The 16297-nt window shown below is 38.0% G+C and overlaps 2 protein-coding genes across 2 annotated transcripts in view; one reads left to right on the plus strand and one right to left on the minus strand.

Moving 5' to 3' along the window:
- Positions 1-10436, plus strand: part of LOC107713217 (max-binding protein MNT-like) — a 16291-nt gene extending 5855 nt beyond the window's left edge. Inside the window, 4 exon segments of the mRNA XM_016518670.1 lie at positions 1-530; positions 3405-3534; positions 7621-7837; positions 8334-10436. The exon segment at positions 1-530 is cut by the window's left edge and continues 4 nt beyond it. Of these exon segments, the coding sequence (XP_016374156.1) occupies positions 1-530; positions 3405-3534; positions 7621-7837; positions 8334-9013 (1557 nt within the window). The 3' untranslated portion in view covers positions 9014-10436.
- An 823-nt stretch (positions 10437-11259) lies between these two features.
- The window catches only part of LOC107713143 (septin-5-like), a 9558-nt gene continuing 4520 nt past the window's right edge, over positions 11260-16297 (minus strand). Inside the window, exons 9-12 of the mRNA XM_016518577.1 lie at positions 15752-15810; positions 11995-12098; positions 11760-11859; positions 11260-11391 (exon numbers count right to left, since the gene is read on the minus strand). Of these exons, the coding sequence (XP_016374063.1) occupies positions 11332-11391; positions 11760-11859; positions 11995-12098; positions 15752-15810 (323 nt within the window). The 3' untranslated portion in view covers positions 11260-11331. The remainder of the gene's footprint in view (positions 11392-11759; positions 11860-11994; positions 12099-15751; positions 15811-16297) is intronic.

Here is a 16297-nt window from a genome sequence, read left to right on the forward strand (position 1 = left end):
CACCACCAGCACCACCCTCCGGTCCCGCCCCCTCCCCTCCCACCACCTGTTCCCATAGCTGTCATTCCTATCCCGGTGGTCCCTGCCAACCCTGCGGCCCCTCCCATTCAGACTGCTTCGTCCCTTCACATAGCCTCCCCTATGCCAGTGGTCACACCCTTGGCCACAGCCCTGTCCCCACCAGCAGCCCCCCTCCTCAGCCCCAATGGCAAGGATGCCCACTCCCCTCCGCAGCAGCAACATCCTCACTTGATCGCACACATAAAAGCAGAAGCTAACAGCTTGCCTCTGTTGAATAACAGTCCCAAGCAGCAACCGCAGCCGCAACAGATGCATGCACTTTTGCAACCATATCCAGCCCCCATCATCACAGCCCAGCCTTCACCACAGCAACACGCCCTCTTGCCCCAGCCAGCACTACCCCAACCTCAGCCCACACCGGCCCAGGGTCAGGCAGGTCAACCGCCCAGGCCTAACGGAGCTGCTGTGGAAGAGCCACGCAGCCTGGATGGGAAAAGGAGACCTGGAGGGTGAGCTGTGTTTTGTGACTTCATACAAGAAAACTGAAGAGATTTTTTTTAAAGCGGAGGAGATTAAACTGTATGACACACATCTGTAATCATAACTGAACAAAACTGGGTTGGCTATTTTGTTATGAGATTGCAATTTTTAAAAAGTAGGCTGCTGTCCTGAACGGTGACCCATGAGGAGAAATAACGCTGCCCCTCAAGTCATGCTGTGTGTTTGTAGGTTGCAAACTAAATTTGTGATTTCTGATATACATATTTTATGTGGAACACAAAAGGAGATAATTTGAGAACGTTCACGCTGCTCTTTTGCATACAATGCTAACAAGGTTTGAGGATGTTAAAGGAATAGTTCACCCCAAAATCAAAATTCTGTCATTAATTACTTCCCCTCATGTCATTCCAAACCCGTAAGACCTTCGTTCATCTTCGGAACGCAAATTAAGATATTTTTGATGAAATCCAAGAGCTCTCTGACCCTGCATAGACAGCAATGCAACTGAAATGTTCCCAGGCTCAGAAACATATAAGGACATTAAAATAGTCCATGTGACATCAGTGGTTCAACCGTAATTTTATGAAGCTACGAGAATACTTTTTGTGCACAAAGAAAACAAGAATACAGACTTTATTCAACTATTCTTCTCTTGCTCGTCCCATCCTCCATTACCACGACGCATGCGCATTGCTTTCCTCTGCACGTGTTCATGCGCATGTTGTTTATGTGCAGAGGTACTCTCGATAATGGCGGAAGATGTGATTTGGAGGAGAAGAATAGTTGAATAAAGTCGTTATTTTTGTTTTCTTTGTGCACAAAAAGTATTCTCGCAGCTTCGTAAAATTATGGTTGAACCACTGATGTCACGTGAACTGTTTTACCGATGTCCTTACTACGTTTCTGAGACTGGGAACATTTTAGTTGCATTGCTGTCTATGCAGGGTCAAAGAGCTCTCGGATTTCATCAAAAATATCTTATTTGTGTTCCAAAGATGAACGAAGGTCTTACGGGTTTGGAACGACGTGAGGGTGAGTAATTAATGACAGAATTTTAATTTTTGGGTGAACTAACCCTACCTTCGTTCATCTTCGGAACGCAAATTAAGATATTTTTGATGAAATCCAAGAGCTCTCTGACCCTGCATAGACAGCAATGCAACTGAAATGTTCCCAGGCTCAGAAACATATAAGGACATTAAAATAGTCCATGTGACATCAGTGGTTCAACCGTAATTTTATGAAGCTACGAGAATACTTTTTGTGCACAAAGAAAACAAGAATACAGACTTTATTCAACTATTCTTCTCTTGCTCGTCCCATCCTCCATTACCACGACGCATGCGCATTGCTTTCCTCTGCACGTGTTCATGCGCATGTTGTTTATGTGCAGAGGTACTCTCGATAATGGCGGAAGATGTGATTTGGAGGAGAAGAATAGTTGAATAAAGTCGTTATTTTTGTTTTCTTTGTGCACAAAAAGTATTCTCGCAGCTTCGTAAAATTATGGTTGAACCACTGATGTCACGTGAACTGTTTTACCGATGTCCTTACTACGTTTCTGAGACTGGGAACATTTTAGTTGCATTGCTGTCTATGCAGGGTCAAAGAGCTCTCGGATTTCATCAAAAATATCTTATTTGTGTTCCAAAGATGAACGAAGGTCTTACGGGTTTGGAACGACATAAGGGTGAGTAATTAATGACAGAACTTATTTTTGGGTGAACTATCCCTTTAAGCTGCAAAAAAGTACATAAAAGTAGATTTTTTTTACTCTTTCACTATATTCTGAAGCCGTATGATATTGTCATGTGGAAATATTTGCTGAGAACTCAGATGAAAGTCTGTTGCAGCACCTAAATATCATTTACATATTTTAAAATATGGATCATCAAAACACAATGAGACTTATGTATCATCATTCATCACCGAACAGGGCTCATCCAGTTTAAAAGTCAGAGTTTTGAAAGTTGGCATTGAGAATGAACTACATTTAACGGAAACAAAACTGAAATCACATTATGGCTTAGTGTGATTTAATTAAATACATATATGCGCTGCATGTTTCAGAGTGAAGTGAGGCACTGTGTTCTTTTACTTGCGAGCAGCTCATGATCCAGTGTTTTTAGTTTCTCAGAGAGGCTTGGTTCACAGTAAATGCTGTTCCACACAAACTCTGTCACTGCATGTGTTCTGAGTTTGCATCGCTTATAACGTGCATTCGAGAACACACTATGCACCAGTCATCTTTCCAAAATTGTAATGAGAAGTGCTTATAAACCTGCTGTTGTCAACAAAAGAGACACTTTCAGGGCTCTCTGTGGCCCAAATAAAAGCTTGATGTTTTATCATTTGAAAATGAAGAAATAAAGACTTAAATGTTAAATACTCTATTTTTTATTTCACAGTGGAATATTACAATACTGATATTTAATATTTTTAGTTAGTAGTAGGAGTAATAATAATTTTGGATGATTTGTGCAGTCCAAGCACAGCAAACCTGAAGTTTTTTTTTTTTTTTTATATTGCGAAATAACATTTTCCCCCCCAAATCATGCCAAGTTTTGGTCTGCTGTTCTCATGTAGCTATCATTTGGCTTCAGAAGACTCATACGGACCACTTATTATAGTACTTTTATATCTTTAGTTTTTTCAGAGCTTGACAACCCCTGCTCAGTGTTTGATGTCATTGTTTGTGTAAGAGCTGTATGAAAATCTTTCCTTTTGTGTTCCCTAGAAGAAAAAACAGTTTGAGAGTGAGCGATGACAGAATTTTCTTATTTGCACATACATGCAACAGACCATGATATTAAACGTAATGGGTTGATTTGTTAAAGTTTACATATAGTGACCTAGAAACATATTCAATATTTTTCCCGCAGGGCTGGAACTCGAGAAGTTCACAACAAGCTGGAAAAGAACAGGTGGGTTAACTTCTGTTTACATTTGTGTTTTTATTCATTTTGATGAACAGAAGCTGAGCATGTGAAGTCATTGAGTAGCCTTAAAGGGGTCATATGATGCTGCTAAAAAGAACATTATTTTGTATATTTTCTTTTCTTACCAAGAGGTATACTTCTTTTTTCCACTTGGCTGTTTCTCTATCCATCTGGTTTTTCTTTGCCAGCTAAAAATGTTAATTTGAGCTTATGAAAACCTTTGATTTATTTTAATTACTAAATATTACATTTTGCACATTTAGGATTAATTTGGTGGTCAATGGCATGTTGTTAAAGTGCATATAAGTTTACCCGGTTCAGTGACTTGTTTATTTCAAGTGCATTTCGCTTCTAAAGCATCTCTTCTTGCAGTATTAAGTTCAATTGTTTGTCACAAAAACACCCGTATGTTTATATGAATCTTTGACGAGGTATTAACAGTCATTAAACAATTACAACAAAATCCAAAATGCAGTTTTTGAGACATAATATTTTTTTGCAGACTATTTTGCAGTATATCAGTTATCGGCTGACATTGCGTATTTTTCTTTTTTATTAATCATTATCAGTAGATATTGGATATTCAAATATTTAAAGAAACGAATACTTATTCAGCAAGGTTGCATTACATTGAGTAAAAGTGCAGTATGTAATATAAGTCTCAGGTGTCCCCAGAATGTGTCTGTGAAGTTTCAGCTCAAAATACCCCACATATCATTTATTACATCATTTTGAAAATGCCTATTTTGAGTGGAAGCAGAAACAGGCTGTTTTTGTGCATGTCTCTTTAAATGCAAATGAGCTGCTGTTCCCCGCCCCTTTTCCAGAATAGGACTGTGCCTTTATAGCTCGTTCCTCAGATACTCTGCTAAAAAACATCTGTTTGGTTTTGATTATGGTGTCTATTGCATTGAAATCATGCATTTTATAACATTATTTTTAACTTCTGATACACGGTTCTCTGAGCGCACACACTTAAGTTCTCTTTCATGTCTTATTGCGCTTAAACTATACAATACACAAAGTTTATGTTTAAAAACACACATGAGTTACAAAAACAGTTGGTTATGTCTGTGAAGGTAAACAGCTGGGAAAGAAATCGCATGTTTATATTAGATAGATCTATGTGGCCTATATCGCAATATACAGTAAATAAATCCAATGCTCTCTCGTCTCCTCTGAGGCTGGGACTCTAAACATTGTTCTGTGCTCGTCTGAGCCAAAGACAGAACAGTTAGCATGCTTTGCTCGAACTTTCGCCATGCCGTTAAAACTGGTACACCGTCGGCCCTTGCGAAAACACAATGGTGGCACCTGTGGGTGGAAACTTGCAGATTAAGGGGCGGTATACGTATAATAATATCTTAATATAATTTATATTATAAGATACCCTTTCTAAATCACAGGGGAGCGAAATTTTGAGCGGCTCGTTTTTTCACAAGCTTGCAGAGAAGGAATTACAAAAAAAAAAATTACTGGGTTGTTTTTTTTCACATTTTCTGGGTTGCACTGGGGGCCCGATTATAGCACGTAAACATGGGGAAAAAAGTCAGATTGTCATGATATGTCACCTTTAAAGTAAATGTAGTAAATGCTGTTCTTTTGAACTTTTCTATTCATCAAAAAATCTGGAAAAAAATCAGTTTTCATTTATTTTAATATATAATAGAACATTTTTAATTGTAATAAATAATAATAAAATGTATAAATAATACATTTCACAATATTACTGTTTGATTTTTTTTAACAAATAAATGCAGCCTTGGTGAACAACATTAGATAATTATTTCCAAAAACCTTTAAAAAAAATTTGTATAAACCAAAACTTTTGTGTTGTGTATATGTTTATATGGCTTCGAAATATCAGACAGAATTTTAATATCTGTGCATCCCTACATTTAGTGCATAGCGAGTGTTTGTGTAATTTTATTTCAATGTTAAAATAACTTTCAGCTGCAGCCTAATATAATCAATTAAAGGGATACTCCACCCCAACATGGGGGTAAGTGATTAATGACAAAATTTTCATTTTTGAGTATCCCTTTAAAGGTTCAAAAACACTTTTTTTGCAAAATGTTTAATGATTTAATATGATACATTTTAATAGTGCTGGTTGTATACCGTCTGTGTAGAAAACAGAAGGTGTTGGCTTGTATGTATTGCTCTGTGTGTGTGTGTGTGTGTATTGGTGTTGACCTGCTGTGTGAAGGGGCTTTAGGGCCAGACAGTCCAATCTGACTAATCCTGGATCAGGCTTCACTAGGACTGATTCTCTCTCTGCCTGTGCTCTCAACCTACTGCACCAGTCGCATTCATATTCCCTTAATACTGTATCAGTGTGTTATATAATCCCAGACACCCATCTCTGCACATCACTCTATCTTCGTGCATGCTTGCTGTCTCGCTGCTTTCTATTCTTCAGCACTCAGAAACGTGCTGTTATCATGCATACTGCAGTCCTCTGACTCTACGGGACTCCGTGTTGTCACACAGTTTCTTTGGCAAGAGCATAGGTGAGGGAGGGACTGAGGAGGAAACTGGCTGATGTGAGTGTGTCAGAGGCGTCACGTGCGCGAGGCTTTGACAGACGGGATGGGGTGTGTAAACTGCTTTGCTCCGTGGACAGTTTGTTTCCTAAAATTGTATGAGCACATATGTTAAACATTCTGTCACCGAGCAGTTCCGCTTTCACACGGCCAGCCTCTCTCTTACTCACATTTCTTGAATGTGGATGGACATACCTGCTCCTCTTCAAGAGTTTAAATGTCTAAACAGTTTGTTCCCATTAGCCTGGTTTGATGTCCCGTGGTCAGCCGACTAACACAAAAAGTGGGTCAAACCATTTGCCTGTGTGACTGCCACATTCCTTCTTTTCATCCCTCCCTTCTTCTCTTCCCTTATGACTTTAAACTGTTGCTCTCTTTTAAAAAGGTGCACTCAGTTATTTCTGTATGTTCACATTAGAGTTATTTTGACTACTAAGGTGTGTTCCATTCTACTATTAAGTGCCTTGTAAAGTGGACTTCACAGGGTGGACTTCACATTCCAGTCTGAGGGGAGTGAACATGTTCAGTTCAAAGGGCACTGCAAACAACATAGGAAATAAGGGAATGGGGGAACATTGATTCATCACTTCACAGGAAGTGGAGAGGAAAATTTACCCACCAGTCACTGCACAGCAGTCCAGCACTTGAAGCAATAAAGGCAGTGGAAAGGAGTCAAGGCTCTGGCATATAATGTTTTTAGTGTTAAACATCGCGCTTGGTGCTTTAAAATATGACATTACATTAATAAATGCATATTTATATAAATACACATAGATGTATTATATGGATATGTATTTTACACAAACCTGTGGTCATGTATATTTATTTACAGAAGTATCATACCTCGAACTCCTCTAAAATGCAGGGCAATTAAATGAACACTTTTTGTCAAGTGAATTTCAACTGATATCCTATGCTCATGGAGTAGGGTGCAGTGAACACTGTGTAGGGAGCCTGTGAATTGGAACGCAGGACTAGTTTCATGAATGTAGCATCACACAAAAGCAAGTCTTTTAAGTTGTTGATGCCACCATACAAATGCACTGTTGGCTCTGAGCCGAGATTTAATAAATCCACCAGTCAAAATGATAGTAGTAGTTGAAATACTGAGATAAAACGAATAGTAGGCCTATTTGGCTTGTCATGTGATCTCAAAATGGCCCTCCTCGTGTGGTCACCCACTACATTTAAAATCAAAGAGCTTTTATTTGGCTGATGAATAGAGGCTTCGTGTCATGTGATGTGTAGAATACTTTTTTTTTTTAAATTTTTTTATAAAATTCATTTTTGTGTACAATGTTTTGAATGAGCATTTAGCTTAGCAACATTAACTATGTTAATTAATTGTGAGTTGAGTCTCCTCTACAGGTTTTGGAATATGGTTATGATGACCTCATGTTCTTATATCTACTAGTAGTCATTCGTTATTATATATAAACAGGAAGTAGAGACTTTACAGCCATTGTGTATTCTTAAGCTTAGATATCAGTTAATTGTTGAAACGCATTTGTTGGCTGATTGAGAAACGTGTCATACTGAGACCAGAACGTGTGTGATTGAGTGTTTGCGCAGTGAATGCTTCATGTGCATATTAAAGTGCAGAGGATACACAGAGTTATGTATCATGTTTCTTGCAGACTTTGAAACGGAAAGAAAAGGAGTACGAGCACGAGATGGAGCGCTTGGCACGGGAGAAGATCGCCACTCAGCAAAGACTCGCAGAGCTGAAGAATGAGTTGAGCCAGTGTATAGACATCATGGAGATCGACAGACTACTCCGACAAACTGTCCAACCAGAAGATGATCAGGCCTCCACATCAACAGCATCAGGTACAACACATCAACTATTCATAATAAGAAATGTTTCTTAAGCAGCAAATCAGCATAGAATTATTTCTGAATGATCATGTGAAAAATATACTAAAAAGAAAACCATTCTTTTAAATTCTAATAATATTTCATTATCATTTTTTTAAAATGTATTTGATAGAAAATAGAATGTTTATTTTAATCACTTTATTTTTTTACAAGTTGTTAGTTAATTTTTTACACCAGAAATAGATCTGATATTATTATTATTTTATTTATTTACCTTTTTTAAATTATTTATTTTTACCCCATGTTGAGTTTTTTTCCACCAGAATCCGTTTTTCTTAGTTTTTCATGGTGTGTACAATTAAACAGGCCATTTTCCTTCCCAAGTTTACATTGATTTCATATTACATCAAACATACATTTTCCCCCTGATATGATTAATTGTAATGTGTATCAGGGCTAAGACACAAGGTAAAATCTAATTACCATGATTCATTTCCGCTCTTTTCAGAGGGTGAAGACAACTTCGACCAAGATGTAGATGATGACATCCTCTCCTCCCCGTCCTCGTCTTGTGCGGCCAAACCGTCTGCACCGGCGCCGTCAGAGCCCCGCGCTGCCATGCCTCCACCCTCCATTCTCCCTACACATATCTCCATACAACACAAACCCACCACACCACCCTCCGCTCCACCCAATCAACCCCAGCCCACAGTGGTCACCCCTCAAGCCATCGCCCCTGCGCCCCCTTCCCACATCATTTCCCCTCCTCAGCCAACAGTCATCACCCATGCCTCCGTATCCCATGCATCCGTCATCCAAGCGGTCAACCACGTCATCCCAGCTGGGCATAAACATCTGGCGCACATTGCGCCCTCTAGTGGCGGCCAGCCTATCGGACACATCACCGTGCATCCCGTGGCCCACCTCCCCGCCGCCATTTACCCGCAGTCGGTGGCTGTCTCGCAGGCGGCGATGGTGGGGCACATCACGCACACGTTGGCGCACCACCCACACACTCACGCCCAAGTTAACGGCATGCCGGTCACAGGCCAGCAGGCCACCATCGTGGGAAAGCCAACGGCCGTGGTCGCTCACCATCACACCGGGCTGGTGGGCCAGACGGTGCTCAATCCGGTGACTATGGTAACTGTTCCTCCTTTTCCCATCAGCACGCTAAAGCTGGCCTGAAGAAAAGAGAGGCTGCACAGAACACTTCCATGAATGGAGGTCTCACAAAGCGAGCGCAAGAGAGACTAAAGACGAAGAGCTAATCGCGAAAAGGACGACTAGATCCTGTTCAGAAAATCACTACTGTCACTCCTACACGCCGAGACGTCGTCAGGATCGGAACGTGTCCTCTTTTGCTTGTAGTAGGGGCTTGCGTGTCTTTTGCCATGCAGCGTTGGAATGAATTTCATGTAATGCACTTGCAAATTCGAAGACATTGGTCAGTCTTTAGTAATGTGAGAGTGGAGTGCTAAAACAAATCAATTCATTCTACTCTTTCCCTCGTGTCCTTTTTTCTGTATGCAAATTATCTCTCACTTTACATTCATTCACCAAAAAAAATCTCCACTTTATTCAAAAACGAGTGCTTAAAGGTCAGTACTGAAAGCATGCAGAAAAACGTTTACTGTGTAACTATATTTTGGGGGCTTTTAAAACTCTTCATACGGGGCTTTTGACAAAAAAAAAAAACAGGTACATTCAGACTCAGATCAGGTTTCTCAAAGTGTCTTTGTACTTGCGAGCAAATGTAAGTGCCTAAGCCCCAATTCAAGCCCAGTGGCGCCACCTACTGCCTACGCGATGCAACAACAACAACATTGCTGAATATGAAGCGCAAGCGCATTAGACTTGCATTGACCTGACCTACAGTCACAGACATCTGTTGGCAATCAAAGTCTTAAAAAAAGTGTAGAGGCGAATGGGTTGTAAGGAAACTCAACTAATACACAATTCAACATCTGAGAAAGACATGTATTTGAAAGTACATTAAAGCATTTATAACAAGTGCTCAGATGTTTAACTTAATAATACTTGAAGAACGTTTCAAATGATTAAAAACGTTACTTACGGCGTGTGATAGTCGGGCATTTCCGTTTCTTCAAATCAGCAGTTACCAATGTTCTCGTGCTTGTAGCAACACGATGAAGAACGTCGATAGAAGTCTTCGAAAATACGTTAACGTCACGCCGCGCGCACGTTCATAGGTGGCGTCCGGTGTAAATCGGTGCTGTTGTGTGTCCATTGTACGTTCATCGGCGCACAGCCATTTTTCATTACTACGCGTGATTGTGTAAATTGTCGTGAAGTAGGCGCTTGTTAATAAGCATTTTAAGAGGTTAAAACATGCTGTTTTCTGTTTCATTGACATCAGGACAAAAAGCCCCTTTGCCAATAGCAGTGCTTCTCATAAAGTCGGCCTGCCATTCTCAATGCACTCGCTTGGTTGAACCTGCACAAAGTTAGCCATCCGACCGTTTCCCTATGTAAACTTATTGGTTTGCTGTCGATGGTTAGGTACACCACGTTGTTGCTTTTTTACTGTCACTTTCAAACGGAACACTGTGATTCCTGGTCTTAACATCCTCTTTCTGCTGCAAAAAAAAATTGATTTTTACTGTCCACTTTCAAACGGACACTGTGATTCCTTGTCTTAACATCCTCTTTCTGCTGCAAAAAAAAATTGAGGTTTGGATTTTCTGTTTGACTTCCTTTTTCTTTTTTGGGGGGGTGTGAAGATGGAATGATACATGCTGTGCTTCACACTCAGTTAAAAAGCAAACAAACAAAAAAAAATAGCCTAACCTTTGTGAAATTTATTAGTGTTTTATTTTTATTTTTTTTTTTAATATATGTGTATGGATGTATGTATATATGTGAGGTATATGCACGCATTCACATATATGTGTATGTATTTTAGGATTATACCGATGCCTGGTTTTGCATGTAGATTGCAGTTTTTGTTTGTTTGTTTAAATGTTAATCCCTCCCCTTATTTGATTTTTTGGGACCATGTATCATACTGTATGATGTGGGCGGGACCGTTAGACCTCATTCTACATTGATATTATATATGAATATATGAAAACTGTGCATTTTCCCTATGGAGAAAGTTTAAGTTATATATCGCCTGTACATTTTGGGCTGCATTAAGATCGAATTGTCCACCATGTTTAACTAAAATAGTAATAAAACGTATTAAAATATGCTAGATTACTACAAAAAAAACATATTGATGATTCATAATAAATCTTATGACATTTACAAGTCAAGTTGTATTAGTCGTATTTCTTATGTATCACAACAGTCATATTTACATTCAATCTAAAATATTTAAAGTATTTATGTAGATGTATTCATACCTTTTCAGACAGCTAATTTAGGACACATTCCTTCAAACAACAAGTTAATATTCACTGCAGTATCCAGCAGCTTAAACCTTTGACATCTCAAGCCATATTTCTATTGTAAACTCATTTAAATTAATTGATTAGTCTGTCTTAATGTCCATGACGCATCTGTTCCTGAATCCTTTCCAGAACTTCCTGCATTCGGCGCAACTGCAGAAGGAGAAAGTAACAACAACAAAAATACACAAGATTAATTACAGCTATCAGAGAACTTTAATGAAATGAGAGACTTAAACACTGGCTTTGTTGAAATATGCTAACATACTAATCTTAATATATAACATACTCATTTTAATATGGCAGACATAAGTAATATCCTAGTAGTATTCTAGCTATTCTGAAGCCCATGTGGTAAATACCTACTCTTTCACTTAATGTTTTAAAAAAAATAGTAGTTAGTATGGTGTGAATGGTAAGTTAGTATTCATTCCAAACATGCACTGAATCCATTCTGAAGAGAATGAAGACATTTAATTAAATAAATAAAAAAATCTAATTAAAAAACAAAACCGTATTACCTCTTCATCTTTCTCCCAAATAAGGCGCTCAGTCTCGCTGTCCACAGGCATCAGAGGCACAGGAAGGTCTGAGGCGCTGTCTCTTAGCCGGTTACACAGACTGGATGAAACAAACAGTAACATAAACCACACAGGAAGGTCAGTGATGAAACATCATGATCATGAATAAGCACACCATTAATTTGCACTGCAGAATATAGTCCGATGTGATCATCATGTCAGTTCATCCTCTGGCCTGCGTTTCCTCTCCCTGACCACCATGCGGGTCATATTCTGGATGCACTGAGCGCGGTAATTCTCGTAATGAGTTTCCCGTGTCACATCCTTCAGGTCTTGCATGTGTTCCTCAGCTTCAGGAAGTCGGAGTGAGCAGGGTTCTCCACTGCAAGAGTCGACTCATTTATTTGAATAGTTCTTTACACAATACACATGGTTTCAAAACAGCTTTACAGAAAATCATGTTCATAATAGCAACGATACAAGCAATTAAGCAGTTGAGATATGCTATACTGTATATATATATATACAGTATATATATATATTTCTGTCTCTCGGAGGGATTGGTATGGTAATGTACATGAAATGTTAATGTATTTGGTCTTGGCGGAATAGATCTGCTACGCTGCTGCGGCAGAGCAAGTACCGAGACTTGCTACTGCCAACACATCCACAACATGCTGCTGTGAGCATGTAAGAAATATTGCTGCTGCAAATATAACATACATGAAATAACCCCTATATATAGCATACATGAATCACCTCGTAGCAGATCTATACAGGTGGAGCTGGGGAAGGTGGAGGGTTTCTGAAGCAACCTGCAACTGCTACTGCAAGCACTAATCATATATTTGAATGTTGAGCAGCGAGCTCATTGGCTACCGATAGAAGAGAGAACCAATCAGCTGTGCCATGTGATGATGTCATTAGGTCAGATTGAGTTAGACCTATCGGACTGCGCCATCTGGAGTTTCATGCCAGAGCTCTGTATATATCACTCTGCGTGAGTATACTGAATGTTGGACATACATTTTCAAACTGTACAGAGGGCTGGGCAATCATTTAGTTACATTTTGATTTAATATATAGTACATATTACTTTGTGTGCTGTACACACTCTAAAAAATGCTGGGTTAAATACAACCCAGTGCTGGGTAAAATAGGGACAAACCCAGCAATTGGGTTGTTTTGACCCAGCGGTTGGGTTACTACCCAGAAGGTTGGGTTAAACATTTAACCCAACCACTGGGTCAAAACAACCCAATTGCTGGGTTTGTCCCTATTTTACCCAGCACTGGGTTGTATTTAACCCAGCAATTTTTAGAGTGCAGTAGTGATGGGCACTTTCAAAACACTGCTTCATGAATCTTTGAAACCTTTATGGATTTTTTTGTTTTGAATCCCATCATACTACTCATATTTTACACATATCATACTACCAGTCACGTGATTTCAATAAACAAGACACTTAAACAAAACACTAAACGAAAATGTTTCGACATTTCAGTGATTCACTGCTAGAGGTGAGCTCTGTGAACCCATGAATCGTACAAGATCACTGAGATTGCCCCATAGCGGCAAACCATTGAACAAGCGTCTAATATTTACCTGATTTCAGATCAGTTTTTATAAATTTGTAGACGTTTTAAATGAGGCATTTGAATAATTAAAAGGAATAATAGTATAGTTAATAATCACTTATTGGCCCGTTTAGCTGTGTCATTCATTGAATAACCAAAACAAGCCCTGAAAATGAATAAAAGAACACATACAGACACTTCATATTTAATGGTAATTTAATGGATGGTTAGTTAATTTGCTTTGCTTTCAATAGAACACTTGCAATGGGTTTGTAAAAGCTATTTTTATGTTTGGCCTGAGTTTTTGTTGCATTTACACAGTTTTGACCAGCAGGTGTCACCAGTGTGGGGCTTCGAAAGCTTCGAAATAGTGAATAATAACTACTACTACTACTACTAATAGTGAATACTCTTAACGGTGCAAATTTAATTTCGACTCCTTCCAAACTTTAGTCCATGTTGCACCTGACTGTAGTGTTGACGTCCCCTGAGGTACAGTCTGTGCCACGTCCAATCCCTCCAGCTTTATTCTGTGCCTCGGATGACTGTGATGATGGTTCCGTGATGGCAGTTTCTGCTTTAAAATAACTTTAATTTGCACTTTGTTTAAGGGTAGTTAATAAATAACATTAAAAAAAAACTTAACATTCAGCAAAATTTCATTTAAATTTGTATTTATGAAGGAAAGTTCACTTAAATAGTTCTGTGTGACATGGATTTTTATTTTTAAAAAGGTTTTGAAGTAAGTGCTGTCACCGATTGACAATAAATGTCAACACCTCTTATTTATCTTTTAACATACATCAATTTGTGCTGTTATGAAATCAGCATTCAAATTGTGTGAAGGAGGCTTTGGAACTGTTTATGCAGCGACTCATTTAGAAGATGGCCTTCAAGTATCAATTTGTATTATAATGTTTATAAAGCTAATCGTTTTTGTCTATTTCTCTAATAATTTTGTCCTATTATTATAATAATTATTATACTTTTCTCACTCTTGCCTTTGCTAGCACTCTTAGTGTATCATATATTAACTATTTAGAGTACTTCATCAGCATTATAAGTAGGATGTGTGCTCTCTATTTCTCCTCTCAGTCACTGTTTTAATTTCAAACATCTTGTATCAACATTAATCATAGACTATATATGATTTTTCAATAGACAACTGCCATTTTTAATAGTTTGTCCAGAACTGGTTTAAATCCTTTTTTTGTTTTTCAGCTTCATGACTGACAGGGATCCTGACCACTACATTACAACAGCAGCCCATGATATGTAAGGAGTTAAATTGGATTGTCCTGCGACAAATAGTGACCACTGAAGAGGATGTGGCACGGGTTATCATGCACCAGGCAACATTCGCATTTCAAATGTGCAGCCAATGTGTATTGTTGCACCGCAATATTTAAACAATAAATTTGGCAAGTCAAATCTGATTCCAAACATCTCATATTAACATTAATCATAGACTATAAATTTTTTTTTTCAATAGACAAACTGGTTTAAATCCTTCATCTAGCCATCATAACTGTCTTCTAGGGTGGCTTTTCCAAACCCCTTCCACTGGAGGTCACTCTGCACATTCTTGCAAATCAAGGCAATTCAAAGATGGCTTGTCACAAGGTGACATCTTGATTTCAAGTTGTTGTTTTTTTTCTAAGATAAAATGTACATTATCATTCATTCATAAATATGAAGTTTTTGAGGAGTCATTATATGACATTTTAAAACTAATGTTAAGAACTAACCTTATCTTGACCTTAACTTTACATAAGCACATCGTATCTTATTTTAAGAAACACCCAAAGGCCAAAATATACTTAGCGTGTCTGGGTTCTGCTAACCTGTCAATATGTTACTACTGGATAAATTTGACAGTTTTTTTTCTCTATTTTGCCAAAGAAAATTAGCAGAGCACAAAGCAGAGCAGTTGTGTCTCTCAGAAAGTGTTATTTCGTCTTTTCAGAGACAATAAATGACAATACATGTGCATTTCACAGTAAAGCATTGATTTTTTCCTAAGTAAAAATAAGAGTACCCTAATTTAAAGTTAAGCAGTAAAAAGAGGCTGATTGTATTTTAGTTACATAGTTTATATTTTTATTTTTTTGTCTTACCCCAAATAAATTTATGGGCCTAATTCAAACATTCGATAGGGTCGTGGCTCTGTCTTTAAGTTAACTTTTTTAAATGGTACTTTAAAAAAAAAAAAAAAAAATTTCTTCAGTAAGCCCATTTATTCCATTTTGAGGTTTCAGAGAGACACACATTGTCTTCATCTGACATCTAGCTGAAAAATCCTTACACATTCTCCTATTGGTAAAAAAAAAAAAAAAAAAAAAAATTCCTGCACAGGCAATTTATACGATAGTTCTCATACAACACATAGTGGGTTGTATGTATCAGGTCCTGCATGTGTGTGCGGATCAACATGTTCCTCAGATGCACAAAATCACTGTGAGATGGATTCTCAACTGTTAGAGAGAGAGAAAAAAGTGATGTTTAAAGAGCTCTTTACATACAGCACACCAATCATAAATTACCTCTGTGCTATATTCAATTAATAGAAAGATAAAAAAAATTTTATCTCTCTCGCTGTATGGGAAAGAGCAATGTTAGAGCAACTTCTCATTTTGTGTTTGACAGAAGGACAGTCATACAGATTGGAAACAACATGATGACGACATAATTTTTATTTTTGAGTCACCTATTCCTGTTAAAAATATTTAAGCTCTTTATATTTTAACATCTTAAATGTTACCTTAAGTATAAATTAGGGATGCACGATATTGGATTTTTGCCAATATCCGATATGCCGATAATTTTCAACTCATTTTGGCCGATAGCCGATATATAATTATTTTTAATTTTGGTTCGTTTTTAACAGGAACTTATGTTACAATTAAATTAAAAATAATAAAGTTATTTTATAATGACAGTACATTGAAGATTTGAAAATAA

This window comes from Sinocyclocheilus rhinocerous, unplaced genomic scaffold (assembly GCF_001515625.1).
Source record: "Sinocyclocheilus rhinocerous isolate Xijiao unplaced genomic scaffold, SAMN03320098_v1.1 scaffold387, whole genome shotgun sequence".
Taxonomy (NCBI): domain Eukaryota; kingdom Metazoa; phylum Chordata; class Actinopteri; order Cypriniformes; family Cyprinidae; genus Sinocyclocheilus; species Sinocyclocheilus rhinocerous.